Genomic DNA, 17,535 nt, shown 5'->3' on the forward strand with positions numbered 1-17,535 from the left:
CATGGAAGCAAGCAAAGTATAGTTTCGCCATATCCGATATGCAGATGATTATTTGTCAGAAATTTAACGATCTTCACGTTTTCGTTTCCTTTCCTTTGTTACCACACGTATTTGCCTTCTACGAAAGATCAAACGAAAGTCAAACGTGCATTTTCGTACGGATAATCATTGCGTTAATCGGAAGTAAATATGTTGAAGTGTCGGAAACGCCCGAGCGCGTGTCCTCGCTCACATTTAACGTATTTGAAATGATGAAATGGCATTTCAATGGGCAAGCCTCACGCGCGCATCTCCCGTTGTTCGATGAAACAGTAGCACTGCCAATAAATCACGTTCCTCGGCAAAATCTGATACGCGACAGTTATTTGACGCTAATTTACATGCCGCGCGCGATTTTAATAACAGGATTTCAAAAATAAAGGATCGATATCTCAGTCTGAATATTGCGCATTCCGATAATTTAACGGTTTTAGCGGTTGACGTGCCTCGCGAGCCATATCGGTATAATAATGAAAAAAAAAGAAGCAAAACGAAACCTGTTTCGCGTGATCTCTCAGGATCAAGCTCAGTGGGCCGACGGAAGCCCGGACCATCATCAGCAGGCATGTGAAGCTGGGTTACTGGGTACCGATGATCACCGCGATATCGCCATATCGAGATAAACGAGTGTCGGACTTGTCAGCAATTTGTCACCAAACTGCTGCTTTTTATCGTGGAGACAAACCAAAGATGGAGCGAGAGAAAAAGGTCACCCGGAATTGGGGTGAGAAGGAGGAAAGCGAACACTTATCACTCTCAACGAGGATCTCTGTAAATTTCGATTTAATTTCGAACAGCGAGTGAAACAAGCGCTAGAGAAACACTTGTACCGTTAGAAATCAGTGAACTCGACCTTGGTTAAATGGTACTCACTCCGTTGATTCAGCTAGCTTTAGCAGCAGTTAACAAGTATAAAAATTAGGGCAAATTCATTACAATGTAGTCTTTCATTTCTAACTAAATTGTACCATAATTCATTTTTTTTTTAATTTTACTAATTTATCAGTGCATAAATGCTGACGAAAAAGTGTTATGTATCTTATAAAGAATATTACATTTTTAGTCAAACATCCGCGTAAATATTTTCAAGTGTCACTGCCATTTAAACATTTAAATGCTGAAGAAATGCTGAATGTGTTTGTAAATTTATATCTAAGCGGCTCATTTCGTTGGTGTCTCGAACCCAAATAACTCACTTTTGTTTATTTTCCCGTACGTGTTGACCCTGCGATTTTCTTTTTTACACAACTGCTTATTTGAAATTTTGATTTTATTCATTTCGAATATTAATTATTTCAATAATTATAATCGTGTCTTAAGTGTGTTTTCTTGAGCGAATACTATTCCGCAATAAACGCCTCTACAACAAATATCTTATAAATAATGAATAAAAATTTATTTGTTCTCTTGTAAATAATGGATAAAAATTTATTTGTTATTCAGCATCTCATAAATAATAAGTAAAAATTTATTGGTTATTCAGCTACTTGTGAATGATGAATAAAAATTTAATCATTGTTTAGCTGCTTGAAAATGACGAATAAAAATTTAAAGTTATTTAGTTATTCTTAAATAATGAATATAATCACTTATTCAATACAACCTTTATTCAATACATCTTGAATAAGAAACAAAAATTTATTTTTTTATTTAATTCTCTTTGAATAACAAAATAAACAACTGAAATTATTATTATTTTTATTCTATAAATTCTGAATAACAAATAAAAGTTAATTTATAATTTTGTTCATAACAAATAATTACCTTACAATTAACTGAACATATATATTTTAATAATTTAATAATAATTAATAATTTATTTATTGGTTAACATAATTTCATCAATAACATCAGTTATTATATTAAATTAATCAATTTAATATAAATAGTGATATTACTAATTCATTTTGAATAAGGAACAAAAATTTATTCTTTTATTCAATTTTCTTTAAATAACAAAATAAACGACTAAAATTATTATTATTTTTATTCTATAAATACTGAATACCAAATAAAGATTAATTTATAATTTTGTTCATAATAAATAAGTATCTTAACATTAACTGATCATATATATTTTAATAATTATTTTACTGATAATTAAAGAATGTAAAGGAGCATTTGAAAAAAAATGTTATCGGTTAACATAGTTTTAAAAATTTTTAATATAATATATTTATTACATTTATTATGGAATTTATAGAATAAAAATAATAATAATTTCAGTTGTTTATTTCGTTATTCAAAAAGAATTGAATAGAAAAATAAATTTTTCTTCCTTATTCAAGATGTATTAAATAAAGATAAACGCTTATTTATTATTCAAGAGTGACTAAATAAGGTTTAAATTTTTATTCATCATTTTCAAGTAGCTGAATAACAAATAAATTTTTATTCATTATTTACAAAAAGTTGAATAACAAATAAATTTTTATTAATTATTTACAAGAGGCCAAATAACAAATAAATTTTTATTCATTATTTACAAAAGGCTAAATAACAAATAAATTTTTATTCATCGATCGTTAATCATTAAAAGTCAATTATGCCCATCCTTGGTATAGATAATTTCTTAGATTTTTGTCTTTGTATCTATGTACGATAGAATGGAAGTAACTGTTCATTTTTCAATATTTTGTAAACTTTTACATAACTGTTATTAACATCTAATTGCTTATCGCAAATGTAAATTTATTGTCTTCAATCATTTCTAAAATTTTCTCTTTTGTTTCGATCATTCTTATCCGACGATCACCACCAGTTTCAACATAGTTTTATTAATTAGAAGAGAAGGAGGTATCATGGCTACTGTGGACATTACCGCTATTCCTGTTATTTTCATTATTAAGTGACGAATTCTAACAATTGCTTATAGACTTATTCGTTTGATAACTTTTTGTAGTTTTACCAGTATACTAATGCACAACAGCTAACAATTAAATTATAAGTCATTTTTATTCTTGAACACTTCTAAACTTTTGAAAAGTATATTTCAGCACTTAATTACATATAAAATAAACATGGGTGTTTCTTCTCCTCTACTATTCCGAGATCATCTAATGCTCAAAAGATTTTCGATCGGAATGTATGCAATTTGGATAATGCTTCGCATTAAATCTTTCCGTACGCACGTTTATACAATTTGCTTCACAGTAAACTAAACATATCATTGTATTTGTTGTTATATTGGTACATTCTTTTTTCACAAAAAGTTACTTTTATGTGAAATACTTAGATGATGCGACCAGTAAAATATTCATAAAGTTTGTAATGTCTGGTGTCACCTCTGAGAAAGTTGAGATGTATCAAATACACAAATAAAAAAAATAATGAAAAAAATTGCATCTATCATGATTTCCTTTTGCGACTGAGCATATTATTGTTTAAAATAATTGTTTATAAAAAGAAAATTATTGTAAAAGAAGAATGCATCATTATAGTAACAACAAATACGCCGATATATATTTAATTTATAATAAAGCACACCGTGTAAGTATACGTGCAGCAAGATTATATGCAGAACGTTATCCCAATCGCATCCTGATTGCAAAACTTTTGAACCGACTGGACCGCAGAATTCAAAATAGTAATTGTTTGATGTCGGCATCAAAAGTTGACGTAGGTCGTAATCGTCAAATAAGAACGATCGGAATGAAAAAAAGAATTGTAGAAATAATTGCTCAAGATTCTATTACTAGTATGTACACGTGTAATAAGTCACGAATTAGATACAAAATCTTAGAAAGACCTTGATAATGATTCTCTTTTCGAGGATTTGAATTTGATTATAAAAAAGATGAAAAGATTTTACTAGCTCTTTATATAAAGAGAAGAAGGAAACTATTTATTAGATTACTTATTATTTCAAAATTATTTTTTAAAATAATTTAGGACAACTTAATGATGTCGGTGCCTTCAAGTATAGTTTTCGTCTTTTGAGTGGTCTTGCAGGTTTAATTACGCGTGTTGGATCTTTGACATAAACAAGAATGTAAAATAACGTGAGACGTACTAAATCAAGAATCGGGACATAATTTCGGTGTGAAATATCTATGTGTGAAGAAAATACAGATTGTCGTGATTGTCTTTCCGCGTAATTGCATCGTTGGCGTACCGGCCAAAATATTTAATATTTTTAATATTCGCGAAAAAAAAAATTCTATTGTCACACGAAATCATACAAAAATGAAACAAATTGTGTTATTGCGCGAAAAGCTGATGTTTATCTTACTTTTGTACTTGTAAAATAGATCAGTTGTTTTAATCCAGCAATTAATCATTGTGCGCAAAAAAATTTTTTATAGTTACTCAAATATGTGTGAATAATAGTTTTTTTGCACCAAAACTTGAGTATTATTAAATCATTAAAATGGATAGTAAAGTAACACAGTTCAGCGTAGCTGTCAAATAAATCATTCAAAACATGGCCTATCATTTTTATATGCAATTTCAATATAACTTTTAAATAGAACTTAAGTTAATGTAATGTTAAACGTAACTTTTAAAGTAGCTTAATTTTATAAATTTTTAATTTAAGTAAGATTTAAAGAAATATTAATTTAATTAATTCTGAGAATGTGTAATAAGTGTATAAACAGTAAAAATGATTTTATGTAGTTCTAATTAACTTACCTAAAATGTATTTAAATCCTGCAAATATATTGCAAATTGCGAAACTGATATGATGAATAAAGACGATATTATCGTCGCTAAACAACAGTATATCTCACAAGTCTTGATAGTTACTGTGATTACAGCATAGAGCTTCAGATGTTATATACAAACAGCAAAAAGAAAGTGAAAGTTAATTTTCGGCGCATTCAATGTCGATTCGTCGGAGTTGTTAGCGAAGGGGGGGATCATTGGGCGGCCGAATACAGTTATGTATTGAGAGCACTTCGCGAAAGTCAAGGTTTACAGCTTATCTAAAATGATCGCAAGGTCGAATAAAACTTTTATTGTTCCTTTCATCCATTCTATTTTGAAATACTTATTGATATCAACTGTCAACATTGACGTCGAATAAATGTACACGCGCTCCGATGCACCTACGTAATCGGCGCCCGGTGAATGCGGATGTACTGACCACAGTCAACCGGTTAGACAACACGGATCCAGGGACACGCAGACTTCCATTGCTGAATCTGGACCAGTGGCTGTTGGTGTTATCCCGTATAAAGGCTATCTCAAGATCACGGCTCTGTGATTCGAAAGGGATTACACACGCGATCGTCCGATTATCGCCTGGGACGTGCTCTGCCCGAATCCTGCTGACACGAAGAGGTCTATTTCATGCTGGAAGTGATTATCGTGCTTTCCCTCGAGGAATTAGGATCCGGCTGCTCCAAAGTCGCATGGGCGCCCATATAATTTTTTTCAAGGTAGGGCAGAGTGTACATATACTTAGATATATATATATATATATATATATATATATATATATATATATATATATATATATATATTGTTATGCTCGACGAGACGAGCACACAAAAACACTCGCGCGAGCACACAGCACGAAATAACTACACTCTCTCTTTTGTACAAAAGAACACTGACTTTAATTAAGTAATTATATACAATTTACTGGAAGCGGAATTATCCAAAATATCGCTTGACAGCTACGCATCCAGAACAGAACAAAAGCCGGCCGCGCTTCTTTTGTCCGATCGATAGATCTTCCTTCGGCCAGCTTCTCAAGCTCGGCCGAACGGGCACAACATATATATATATATATATATATATATATATATATATATATATATATATATATATATATATATATATATATATAAATGGTGTACACACACACACACACACAATTTTTGTTCACGTGTAAAGGACTAAAGGTTAAAAAATAAAATACTTTATTTGGTATAAATGAAACAATGAAAAATAATTATTCAGAAGAAGCAAATTTCAAATTTCTTGAATTTTTTGAAAATACGTCTAATACACTCGCTACAAAACTTTCCTCATTATTAAAAACAAATGCCCGATGAATGCTTAACATGCATAGACTATCCAAACGATCTTCACTCATCGTAGATCTGAGCCAAGTTTTTACCCGTCTCAAAGTTGCTAAATGATCTTTCAATTGTGCAGGTAGTAGGTGAAAGGCAAATTAAAATTTCCATTGCTTGTGCTATTGCTTTAAAAAATTGGCAGTGTTGCAATAAGTCGAGTATTAATGTCTCATCTGTTATAACGATGTCATTATTATTCCAATAATTATACCATATTTCAGCTTCTGCATTAAAGTTTTCTATGTGATAGAAGTCATTAATTATTTTAATTGTGTCCATAAATTTTTTCTGATTCTTTTTTCTGAGATAATATGGATGCAAATTATAAAGCGAAAACGCAGCATTATTTTGTGATGAAAATCTGTTATTTAATGAACTTAATAGAGAATCGAGATAAGGTATGAAAATAGACTTTTTGTAATAATCCATAACAGATTTGGCATCATAATTTGCACGATATGTTTGTTTACCAACTATCCTTGGAATCTTAAATTCTACTTCAAAATGTTGAACAACTGCTGTTGAAGTTTTAAATATAATGTCGAAAGTGCTATTTAAATCAGCCCCCTATGTCTCCTGAATGTATCTAGTAAAATATTTACATGCTTTTGAACCGAAATCATATCGACAGAAATACCTTGAAGAGCATTAGTCACAGGTTCAAGCATTGCAGAGTATTTTGCAATAATTTGCATACATACTATAAAAGAAGTTTCTAATGTAACACTTGACAGCTGCTGTGCTCGAGCTCTAGTAGCACGATTGACTTCAGCGTTTGTGGGTAAAGAATCGAGAACCCTTTTAATTTCAATAAAATTTTCAGAAAACGCTCTGATGCTCTTTTATTTTGCGGACCATCGTGTCTCACATAAAAATAACTTATTGCGAAAGTTATTTTTATAAAGAATGAAATGAAAAATGCAAAATAAATTTATTGACAAATATCTGTGGACAGCATTCTTTTTACCCGTTTCACGAAGAATCTTAATTTTTCGATAGTGCTACAATTCACGAGACGTTTTATATTTGATTATTGATATTAATCATTTTTTCATGTTAGCATAACAACAACTTGCATTTAATAAACTGTATTTAAAAACTTGTTTAAAATACTCGTAGTTAACTCGTAGTTTCTCTCTGTCTCCATGTTTACATATTATCGAGTTTCTGAATAATTTACTGCAGCTATATTATAATATCACACAGAAAAAAATCGAGTATCAAATCAACAATTTATTGTTTCATATATAAGCAAGAATATAAAATTTCTTAGAAAAATTTTTAAACAGACATAATTTGCTTACACAAAGAGAAAAATTTTTTTCATGTAAGCAAATTATGTCTGTTTAAGATTGTAATTTTTTCCAAGAATATTTAATATTTTTATTTATATATGAAACAATAAATTGTTAATTTGATATTAATTTTTTTGTGCAGCAAAACAAATAATGACAAATAAATTTTTTTCTTATATACAATATATAACTTCGCATTTGATTAAATAGATGTCCTTAAGACACGTACCCAGGCGTATTATTATCTTAGCAACATTTAAATTTATGTTAATTTTAATATACATGGCATACATAGTCTTTTAATTAATCAATAGCTGTGAAAGCCAATCATCTGACGGAAACAGTAATTCTGCATGCAATATGGAATATCTTTCAATATCTTTTAATGAAAATGACATCTGCATTAACAAACTTAAATTGCCCGTGACATTCCATATATCGGTTGTCCGCTTCAATAAAACTCTTGACATTTCAGAGAAGTTTATAACATTTACGAACATGGGTATTTCGAAAGTGTCACACTTCGACAATCGAACCGGTATGTCATCATGATAATGAGGTATTTCGTACAAATGTATTCTAGATACATTCTAGATATCATCAAACATGTTATTTATTACACGACAAAGGAATAATTTAAATAAAAATAATTATTGTAGCGAACATTTCGTCATGGAGCTGCGCGAGAATGGCGCTATCACTATCGCTCAGGTCACGGATTCAGGTCTTACACGTACTTGAATTATAACGGGATCTTTTTTATTGGGATCTGCAGTCATTTGATAACAGAATGTCTAATAGGTATTGACCCACTTTTCTCGATAAAATATCGATCGTTAAAACATTTGCAACAAGTATAATCAAACGCAAGCAATTATATTCCTAAATGTAAAGTATTAACTTTATAATAGCCAAATCATAGCCAGGGATGGGAAGTAACGAGTTACAATAAGTAACGCCGTTACTCGTTATTTTTTTTTTCTTTATAATACTCTTTTATAATTTGGTAATAACGTTAATTGAAATAGTAATTTTTGACTCGTTACTTCCCATCCCATTAGCAATCAACTCGTTACCATTATGCGTTACTTATTAAAAAATGCTAACTTGTAAATTTGCTCGTTACGTAACGAATCAAAGTAACGCGTTACTTTTGCTTGTTACGTAAAATAAACCAACGAGCTATTTTTTTTTAATAAGTGATGCATGATGACGAGTTGCTTGTCAAAGGTGACCGTTTCCCAATCTTGACGTTACCATTATCATTATGAATAAATTATAATGCCATTAACAAATCGTGATTATAAAAAAATAAATATAATAGTAAAGTAACGACTTTCCATGCTTGAATTTCTAGCATCGTATATGATTATAATTAATTGCAATAATCATAGCGTAAGAGTTGTACTCCTGCTCTCTGCGCTAAAAATCCAGATTCAAGTCCCCCCAGAATAATATCAGATTTTTAATTGATCATTATCTCTTGGAAGTCAATAGCAAATGACCGAGAGTACCTTTCTCAAGACAGTGACCACGGAGCATGCACAAGCATGCGCAAGTGGAGATCGCAATCTTTAGTGATGAGAGATCGACTTGAGAGAAAGACCGCCCTAGGCACGTAGGATAGTTAAAAGAATTTATATTACTATTAATTAGATCTATATCTACGCAACGGAGAAATTGAATCAATATAGAAATATATAGATCTAATTCGAGAAATTCTTCCAACTGTTTGTAAGTCCTACATGCTTAGGGCGTATCTAGGGCATTTTATACGCCAAGTTCTCCTCTCAGTAAATTTCTCTAAATCATCTTCACAGACGAATATGTCGCCTCCTCGTGAATAAACAGCGCTTCAAGCAGTGGACATCTCTCTTAAGCAGAAAAAAGAAGACAGAATGACCTCGTTCGTTGCTTTGCGGCTCAGCGCGGCGACAACCTTGCACTCTCTATTTTACAAGCGGCTGAATGGCAACGATTAATGAAACGAAAAACTAAACCTGTTTGCGCGCGCGTCTCCCTTGAATAGCCACAATACGATTTTAAAGAACGTTCCAATAAGTACGGGAAATGCATTATATTCTCGCTTCTTAACGGTTAATTTAATGTATGATTGTACGAAAAAAACACATTTATAGCGTTTGGGAGCTTAATAAATACTGATTTTATAAGCGCATTTGTATTTTATGACTCACGGCGAGTTTGATTGATTTAATTTGTTTCTAATAAACGATTTGAACACGCGTCAATAACATTATTTTTATCTATTGTGAAAAATTTAGCTGATTTACGTTTCTACTTTTCTTTTAGAAATTTATATTCTGATAAAAAGTATTAGGGCCAGTTGTTCCTTTCCCGGATAAATTATCTGTTGGATAAATGTCCATACCTACAAAATCCATGATACGTCTGCATGGTGGAACAACCTATCCTCCCAGAAGAGAACTTTTAATAATGCTTCAAGATGCTACCCTTTAACTTTACTTCAAAGAAATGCTACCAGCATGGTGCTACTACAGCATACAACACACTAATATTGTGTCAACATCTCAGCAATATTTAATCGCAAGATTGCGAATATTGCAGTAACATGGTGAAATATTGATACAATATTAATGAGACATTGCAGCAATGTCTAATGTGGAAAAATCAACATAGATTCAATATTGAAAACATATTCACACTTCAACGTTCAACGTCGCAATGTTTTTACAATATCTTTGCAATATTGCATTGCAATTTGCAACATTGCAACATTGCTACAATGTTCTGCGCTATATCGGCAGTGTAATCAAAGCTTCGAATGTTCGCGGTTTGTGATACAATATAACGTTGCGATGCCGAGCATGCGTCGCAATGGGCGATGCGTTACGATATTCTAAGTCATTCCATCATGCGGCAAACGCAGCTTCGAGCATGACAGAGAGAAAATAAACTTGGCGTACGTCACGTATAGCAGATTTTAATGTCGCATACTTCCTGGGAAAATGATAGCTGACACACTTTGGCACCTAACTCTTGCGGAAACGTGTGCGTCTCGAGGCATTACTTAACCACGAATTTAAGAAATAATATTTGGCGTCTCCTTAAATATTTGCCGGTCGTTGTAGATCTTCCGAGAACTCACGTCACGTGTTAAATATCAACATATCTTAGACTTGTAAGATTCAAATTCTCCTTGTCATTCAAATCACGTAACTTCCTGCAGGTAGAATGGCATAATGCAGTCCGATTAAATTTTAAATCTGTGACCTTGTCACTCAGGATCAATTATTTTCACGTTACGCCGTATTGAATAAAGAAAGGAATTCTATTCTATCGCTTGTCACTTAGTCAAATCTTCTTCTTGCATGTATAAAGTAATTAGTGCGCTACAATCCGGAATAAGTGATACAGCCACACGATCAAATCGACGTTGGTAAAAGTGACTATAAATCTGTTCGACGATTGTTCTTGAGAATAGATCGCAATAGCTGTAAAATACGTCCGCTATTCAGAGACACAAGTGATTCAAACACATCGTAAAGACATCTAATAAACGTAATACTCCTTCAGACGTTGCTTAGGAAGTTATAAATAATCGACGCGTTATGGCTTCGATAAAATATGAAGTTATTAATTTTATGTACATTAATAATATATAAAGTTCAAAATTATGTAAAACGCTCGTTATAAAAGGACGGTGTAGCCGATGGTAGCATTCCTTTTTCTTATGGCAAAACCGAAGAAAATTCTGGTGCAACGGTCATCGGAATTTTTAAACTTGCCTCTCCTGCGCAATTCGTATTGTCATTCGCGATGCAAAACGCTGACAATTCTAATAAGTGAAACTGCTTTCGACATGTTTGTTCTTGCGATAACCAGTCTATAGTTAACGCCTGCTTGAAAAGAAGGGAAAAGTTGTTTGATAGAGAGTGGTTGCACTTCCTTTCTCCCGCTTCGAGTAGAGATAGGATCGTACCTATTGTAATTATTGACATTCCTAACTAAGATAACAGCACAGTAATCTTTACAGAGTCCAATTCATCCTATTGAAATACACGTTACATTAATGTCTCGCTGTATCCTAGCTTCTATATTTTGCGAACTTTAACAAGTTATACCTACGCACGTTTATTTTGATTTTCCCCGAGAAACGCGTATACGTACGGTTCATGAGTTAAATTTTAATAGTTCCGCGTAAATCTTATTAATTTTTTGCGTAAACATTGATGGGATGTTTCACAATATGTCGTTTTTGGTATTTAATTCGAGAAAGTATGCAATTTCTAGGACAGTATAGATTGGCATCGTACGAAAAGTGAAACGTGTTATATGCAGCGTAGTCACATCGCGTAGCACGTATCGTTCGAGATAGTGGAGAGAGATAATATCGATCTGATGATCGGTTTCACTGCTGTCTTTTTATTATATATTTAAACTTATAACTTTGAGCCGTTAAGTTTCGCTTTCTACGTAAACCGCAAGTACCGTAACGTGCGTATCGCTCGCGCGTTACCGTACCGCAATGTATCGAGTCCTAATTCAGAAAACGAATATAATCGTTTGAGGCTCCAATATCAAGTGCGTCGCGCAGACAAACGGAAAAAAGCTAACATTATGTATAACATTGTTGCTTCAAAAACAAAGTGAAAGCGACTGTATTTTATTGAAGTTTTGCGATTATCGGTTTCCCTACGGCACTTCCGCTTATTGGAACGCTAACGAAGAGAGTAGGTAATTCGCGTAATGACTGTAATACTCGAATTCCGAAGTCGAACTTTTTCTTATCGTTTATTGTACCATTAAATTCTCTTGCGTTTGCACAAGTTGAAGAATAGTGGCGAACCAATGTGTAAAAAAAAAATTGAAGTTAATAGAGGTATCAACTTTTTATTATATAAAAGTATTTTAAGCAATGAAAAGCTGATTTATGTTATACATCTTTTTCTGTTCTGTCAATTTCAGTTTATGCAGTTTTTGCTGTACCTAGAAAAAAAGTTATATTTAAATTGATAAAATTGTTTCTTTAATTTGGTTTTTTAAGTTGAAGTGAAAATACCTTTGAAAAAAATAAAAATTTATTTGATATCGAGGAATTATATTATTAGCCTTTTTTTACAATAAATAAATTATTTGTTATTTTCCAATATTTTATAAATGTTTTTTTAAATATTTAAAAAATGTTATAATGAAAAATAAATATTTAAAAAAACATTTAAAAAACATTGCTGATTGGGTTGTTCTGGTTTTAAAAATATATATATTTTTGTTATTTAAAAAAAGATTTGCGTTGCACAATCAAATTATGTTTATAATTTTAATAAAAGGAACAAGTAAACAATTTTTTCAAATCAGAGAAATTTTTCTTTAGCAGCAATGCACAAATTTCTTTAAGATTCAAGCAATTTTTTTTTTTATTTGAAAAAACTTTTCTCTGGGTGTGTACGCCGTCATAATAACAAGTATTATGACATACTTGTTATTGTTCTCGTTTTATCGTACAAGTTAAAAGCTATGTACGCGTGCATTATTCAAATACACACTTTTTTAAACGTAATTGATCCGATCGATCGTCGATCGATTAATCGGTTCACTGAAGAGAATCCCCTGAAGAAGGAAAACGACTATAACGTACGATCATAGTGATACACGTAAGACTCAAACCGGTTGGAGGCTGATTGGCGCACTTTCTTCGATATGTCTACGCCGTTCATGATCACCTCGCTTTCGAGGTCAATGTCTAGGCCTGGCGTATACACCCAGAGATGCGACTGACTCCTTTAGCACAGGAACTTTCCTTGATCAGAGTGACTGACATTCGGCGCGCGAAATTTTCTTGCCTCACGACGGTATAATGTATAATGTATCCGTTTGCGCGGATGAGCTATGTGAAGCTTGTGGAAAGTTTCAGTTTTATCATTATAAATGGCGTGGCCCAGGAATTGCCTGCGTCTTCGACTATCGCATTCCACGACCGTCTTTATCGATTTGAATTCAAATACCTTTTTAATCATTATCTCGATGACGAGCACAATTTACAATGTCTGTTTAATTATTTTAATTAAGAGGCTACATCAATTTATTATGTAGATGTATACGTATTGTGGTGCTACTTGTTTGCTGCAATCCCGAGATGCAAACAATTTGATTACCGCCACGAAGCTGTGTGCGTGGGACCGCTGCAGAATGCAAATAACGAGATTGGCATTTCTCTTTTATTCTCGTTTACCGATGATGGCGCAAAATATGAGACGACGTTTAATTATATTTTCCTAATATAACGCATTAAGGAACTACCCATACAGCACAGAGAGATTCCAGGAACATTGCAGAATGATTTCATTGAAACATTGTAATATTGCATTTTGATTGTGAAACATTGCTGCAACATTGTTGGAAGATTGCAGCAACATTAAGATGTCCGCTTTTTGAAATATTACATTGAAACATCTCATTTTTCCAAAATATTCACATAAATATTATTACACCACATAATTCCAATGAACAAAACAATATTTGTGTAACATTTTAAAAAACATTTTTTGCAAAAAAAATCTTGGGAATATTTTTTCGGAATTTCCAAGCGGTCTCATCCAAGTCACGATTTCGGTGAACGTTGCTTGACCTCCGTGATCGCTGCAAACTGATTCCTCATGATGGCCTGTGAACACTTTATGCTGATATGTGTATATAACTGGTAGATCAGGTCAATATACGTTATTGAAAAAATGAAATATGTATAATTAAAACTCAGTATTTATATAAACAAATATAAAATTATAGTTTTTTTTTTACTAATTTCGCAAATACAGATAGCATTTGGAATAAATTTTCTGTTATTTGTTTAAATAAAAATGTAATTAAAAAATATATATCAATACAATATATATCAGTATAAATATATATCAGTACAATAATTAAATTAAACATAAAAAAATTTTTATTAAAAATACAATTAAGAAATATTGTTTGTTCATTGGGCTGTAGATCGAGGTTTCTTCATATATAGACCCATTTCGTCTATTGATATAAATATTAAAAAATTATGATATTGCAATTCTGGAATATTACTGGCATATGCCATGAGACGTTGCAAGCATATTGTTAATTTATGTTTCTGCAATGTCTCTGTAATATTACATTGCAATCTGCAACATTGCAACATTGCTGCAATGTTGCTGCAATTTTTGGTGCTGTATGAGTATAGTCATTTGAAGAAATTGCACACTAATTACAACGCCGACTCCGATTCGTTTTTCCATTTTGTTTTTTTTTGTCCCTAACGATTTTAATTAGCGTCCGAGAGGCTCAAAGCAAAACCTGCGGAAGTGGTTTGAAGGTAAAGATATCGGATAACGGATTGATCGCTATCGGCAGCAGAATCGGTTATTAAATATTACGATTTAATTGCAGCAAACGACGTCAGGTTATTAAATATTACGATTTAATTGCCGTTACATCCAATACTCTTGTTGAAATAAAACAATGCTTGTATCGCGCATATGTAAGAAGAGATATGAGTTTCATACATGGACAGATGAATAACGGTTCGTAGACGTGTCAATCTCGCAATGAGAGTGTTCTTGTTCTTCCTGTGTTTTTCGCATCTGGTCGGTGCATCTGGCAAACGGAGAAGCGAAAGTAAAACCCTCTTAGACACGGTAAAAACGTTCCTCGCGTCCCTGTACGCGATTATATACAGCGTTAACGGCGTAATACGCATCGAGCGATAGCACCTTTCGAGGAAAGCGCGCATATGTCTTTTACTGAAGTTAAATACACAAATCGGAAGGAGACGCGATTTCAATTAAATCGAATTTGAATTGAAGAAGAAACGGGAGCTTATGTGGACAAGAAATTGAAGTAGAATCGTGGTGGGAGGCGAACGTCCGCATCGACGCGTTGACGGCGCGGCGGCGACGGCGGCGGCGACGGCGGCGGCGGCACCTTCACCCAAGTCCTAAACGCTTCACGGCTTAAACGCGAATGGGTGGATACAAGTCATTTTGATTCAGCCGCTAACTAAACCGCCTGAATCGCGCGTTGGTGATGCTTTCTACTGTCACATGTCACATGACTAAGTGCGCGATTGACCGCGTTTGAACGCGGTCTCGCCATCTCGTTAAATGTCGTAGGATGACGGGCCGCGCGCAAACCTCGCGCCTCTCTTCCCGCGATTCGTCAAATATAATAGCATATTAAGCAAGAAAATTGTTTATGCGAATTACTGAATGCGGCCTCAATCGAGCGCCGCTCGTAATTCCTTTGTTCAAAATTGTCGATCATCGCGACGGGAAGCGGCGCTGCGCGCTTTTCATGCGCGGCCGATCTGCAATCGCTGAATGATTACTATTAGCCGCCCGACTGGCGGCTGCTGGCGGCACAGCGACGACGACGGCGGTTGCGACCACTCGTTTTGCATTATTCCGCAGGGAATGTAATGCGCGGAACGGCAATTAACAACTGCGCGGACCTGCGGGAATTTGCGAATGTCTTCTTTCTTTTCTCTGGAATTGCTCCTTCGCGAATCGAGCACGTGTGTGTGCGCAGGCAGTAAATGAGTCGATGACCGAGATATTAAAAGTAAGACACATACGAACAAATGACGAAAGGGGGTATAAGTCGGTCGATAGAGCGTAAACTATAGCTAACGAGTCATTCACGAGCAAATGACGAGTGACAAGTGCGGTATAGTCTTTATGTGCAGTTACGGTTAAACAACCGTGAAAAGTTTCGATTTAATTGACACAAATTGAATACGAATTTAACTAACATCTCGAAATCACCGACGACGAGAAAAGCGCATATTTCATCCTCGCGCGCAAACTTTCTCCCGGGCTTCGCATAAAACGGGTGGATAACGATTTCGACTCGAATGAATATCGCGAGGTGGCAGCTTACGGAGAAAAGGTTAACGTTACGAATCTTTCATCGATCAATTCCGACACACTACTGCGCGCTTAAAGGACCGTCCAGCAAGAACCGTTGCACGAAAAAGCAATTACGATACACCTGTTTGCAACGATTTGCGTTAGGCAGGCAGGAAAATCAATACGCTATTAAAAATAAAACAATTACGAGTTGTACCGCGTGCAGGACGAACTGCAGGATGTCTCCTTGCTAGACGTCTAACGATAAGAAAACTTTTCTTATCTAATTTCGATTTTTGACAGACAAAAAACGCAGTAGTCGATCTTTTAATCGCTACGAACGAATATCGTGTTATCGCACAAATATACCTACGAAATCATGATATTGTGCGAATATTCGTACGATATCCAGAATATTCTATTTTATTTATACGAAATCTTGTGCTGTTAGGATGGTATCAGATTCAATTTACCGAGTCGTTCGAAGTAAGCACTTGTTAGCTCGAGTTAGCAGAGATCTAAAGAGATCCATTGTCACACGCGACTCTCATACTTAATAAGAAATTAGCACATGAAGTAATTATTTGAGTATGACTATTATTTCTGTTCTATTCGCACAGCAGCAAGACGTGGAGAGGATCGCTAATCTCTTACCCGAGAGTATCGTTCTCTGCTGATTTCTCCGGCGTGATCAAAGACGATCTCGCGTGACCTTTCCTTATTCCGTGGCGACGACTCTCTTTGCTGGTGCGACCGCGATTATGACGGCCAGCGAGATATCCCGTTGAGATATGCGAGAGCCCTCATTCAAGAGGGTCCGTCTCTCGGCGACGTAGGCACCAGTTCACCGACGATCTCAAGCCGTCGCGGTGCAACGCGTTGCTCAGCAGGGATCGCCACCCCGATATCGACGATCCACGTGCGAACGCGAACGCGAGCACCATCACCCGCGACCGAAACCCTCGGACCCTCGGTCTCCTGTCGCCTGGCGGTCCTTGGGAAAACTCACCACGGGGGCGGAATCGAAAGTAACGTGGCCGCCGGCGCGACGCAATCTGCCGTTTTCGTCAAGCGATAATAATTGATGGCTTTCACGCACCTCCGTCATACACCTCTCGTCACCTCGTTCTCGCGCCGCGTCCTCTTCGGGGATGAAAAAACACTATGGAGCAACACTCCCTGGCCATTCCTCCGATCGCGGAGGGTGCAGGCGCCGGCCGGCCGCCATCATAGAAATCAATACAACCCTACAACATGCCAGGGAAGCTTGCACCTCTGTGTACATGGAATTCCCGCAAACGGGACGGTCGTTTTGCATCGCTG

General features: G+C 34.6%; 1 protein-coding gene across 2 annotated transcripts in view; it reads right to left on the reverse strand.

Moving 5' to 3' along the window:
• Positions 1–17,447, reverse strand: part of LOC105206542 (elongation of very long chain fatty acids protein 4) — a 28,043-nt gene extending 10,596 nt beyond the window's left edge. Inside the window, exon 1 of one of the 2 annotated variants that reach the window (XM_039459645.1) lies at positions 17,312–17,447. In XM_039459645.1, coding sequence (XP_039315579.1) covers positions 17,312–17,320 — 9 coding nt within the window. In that variant the 5' untranslated portion in view covers positions 17,321–17,447. Of the gene's footprint in view, positions 1–16,866 lie in introns of both variants that reach the window. The other variant, XM_039459647.1, reaches the window with a different exon arrangement.
• Between the last annotated feature and the right edge of the window lie 88 nt (positions 17,448–17,535).

Source organism: Solenopsis invicta, chromosome 2 (genome assembly GCF_016802725.1).
Source record: "Solenopsis invicta isolate M01_SB chromosome 2, UNIL_Sinv_3.0, whole genome shotgun sequence".
Lineage (NCBI taxonomy): Eukaryota > Metazoa > Arthropoda > Insecta > Hymenoptera > Formicidae > Solenopsis > Solenopsis invicta.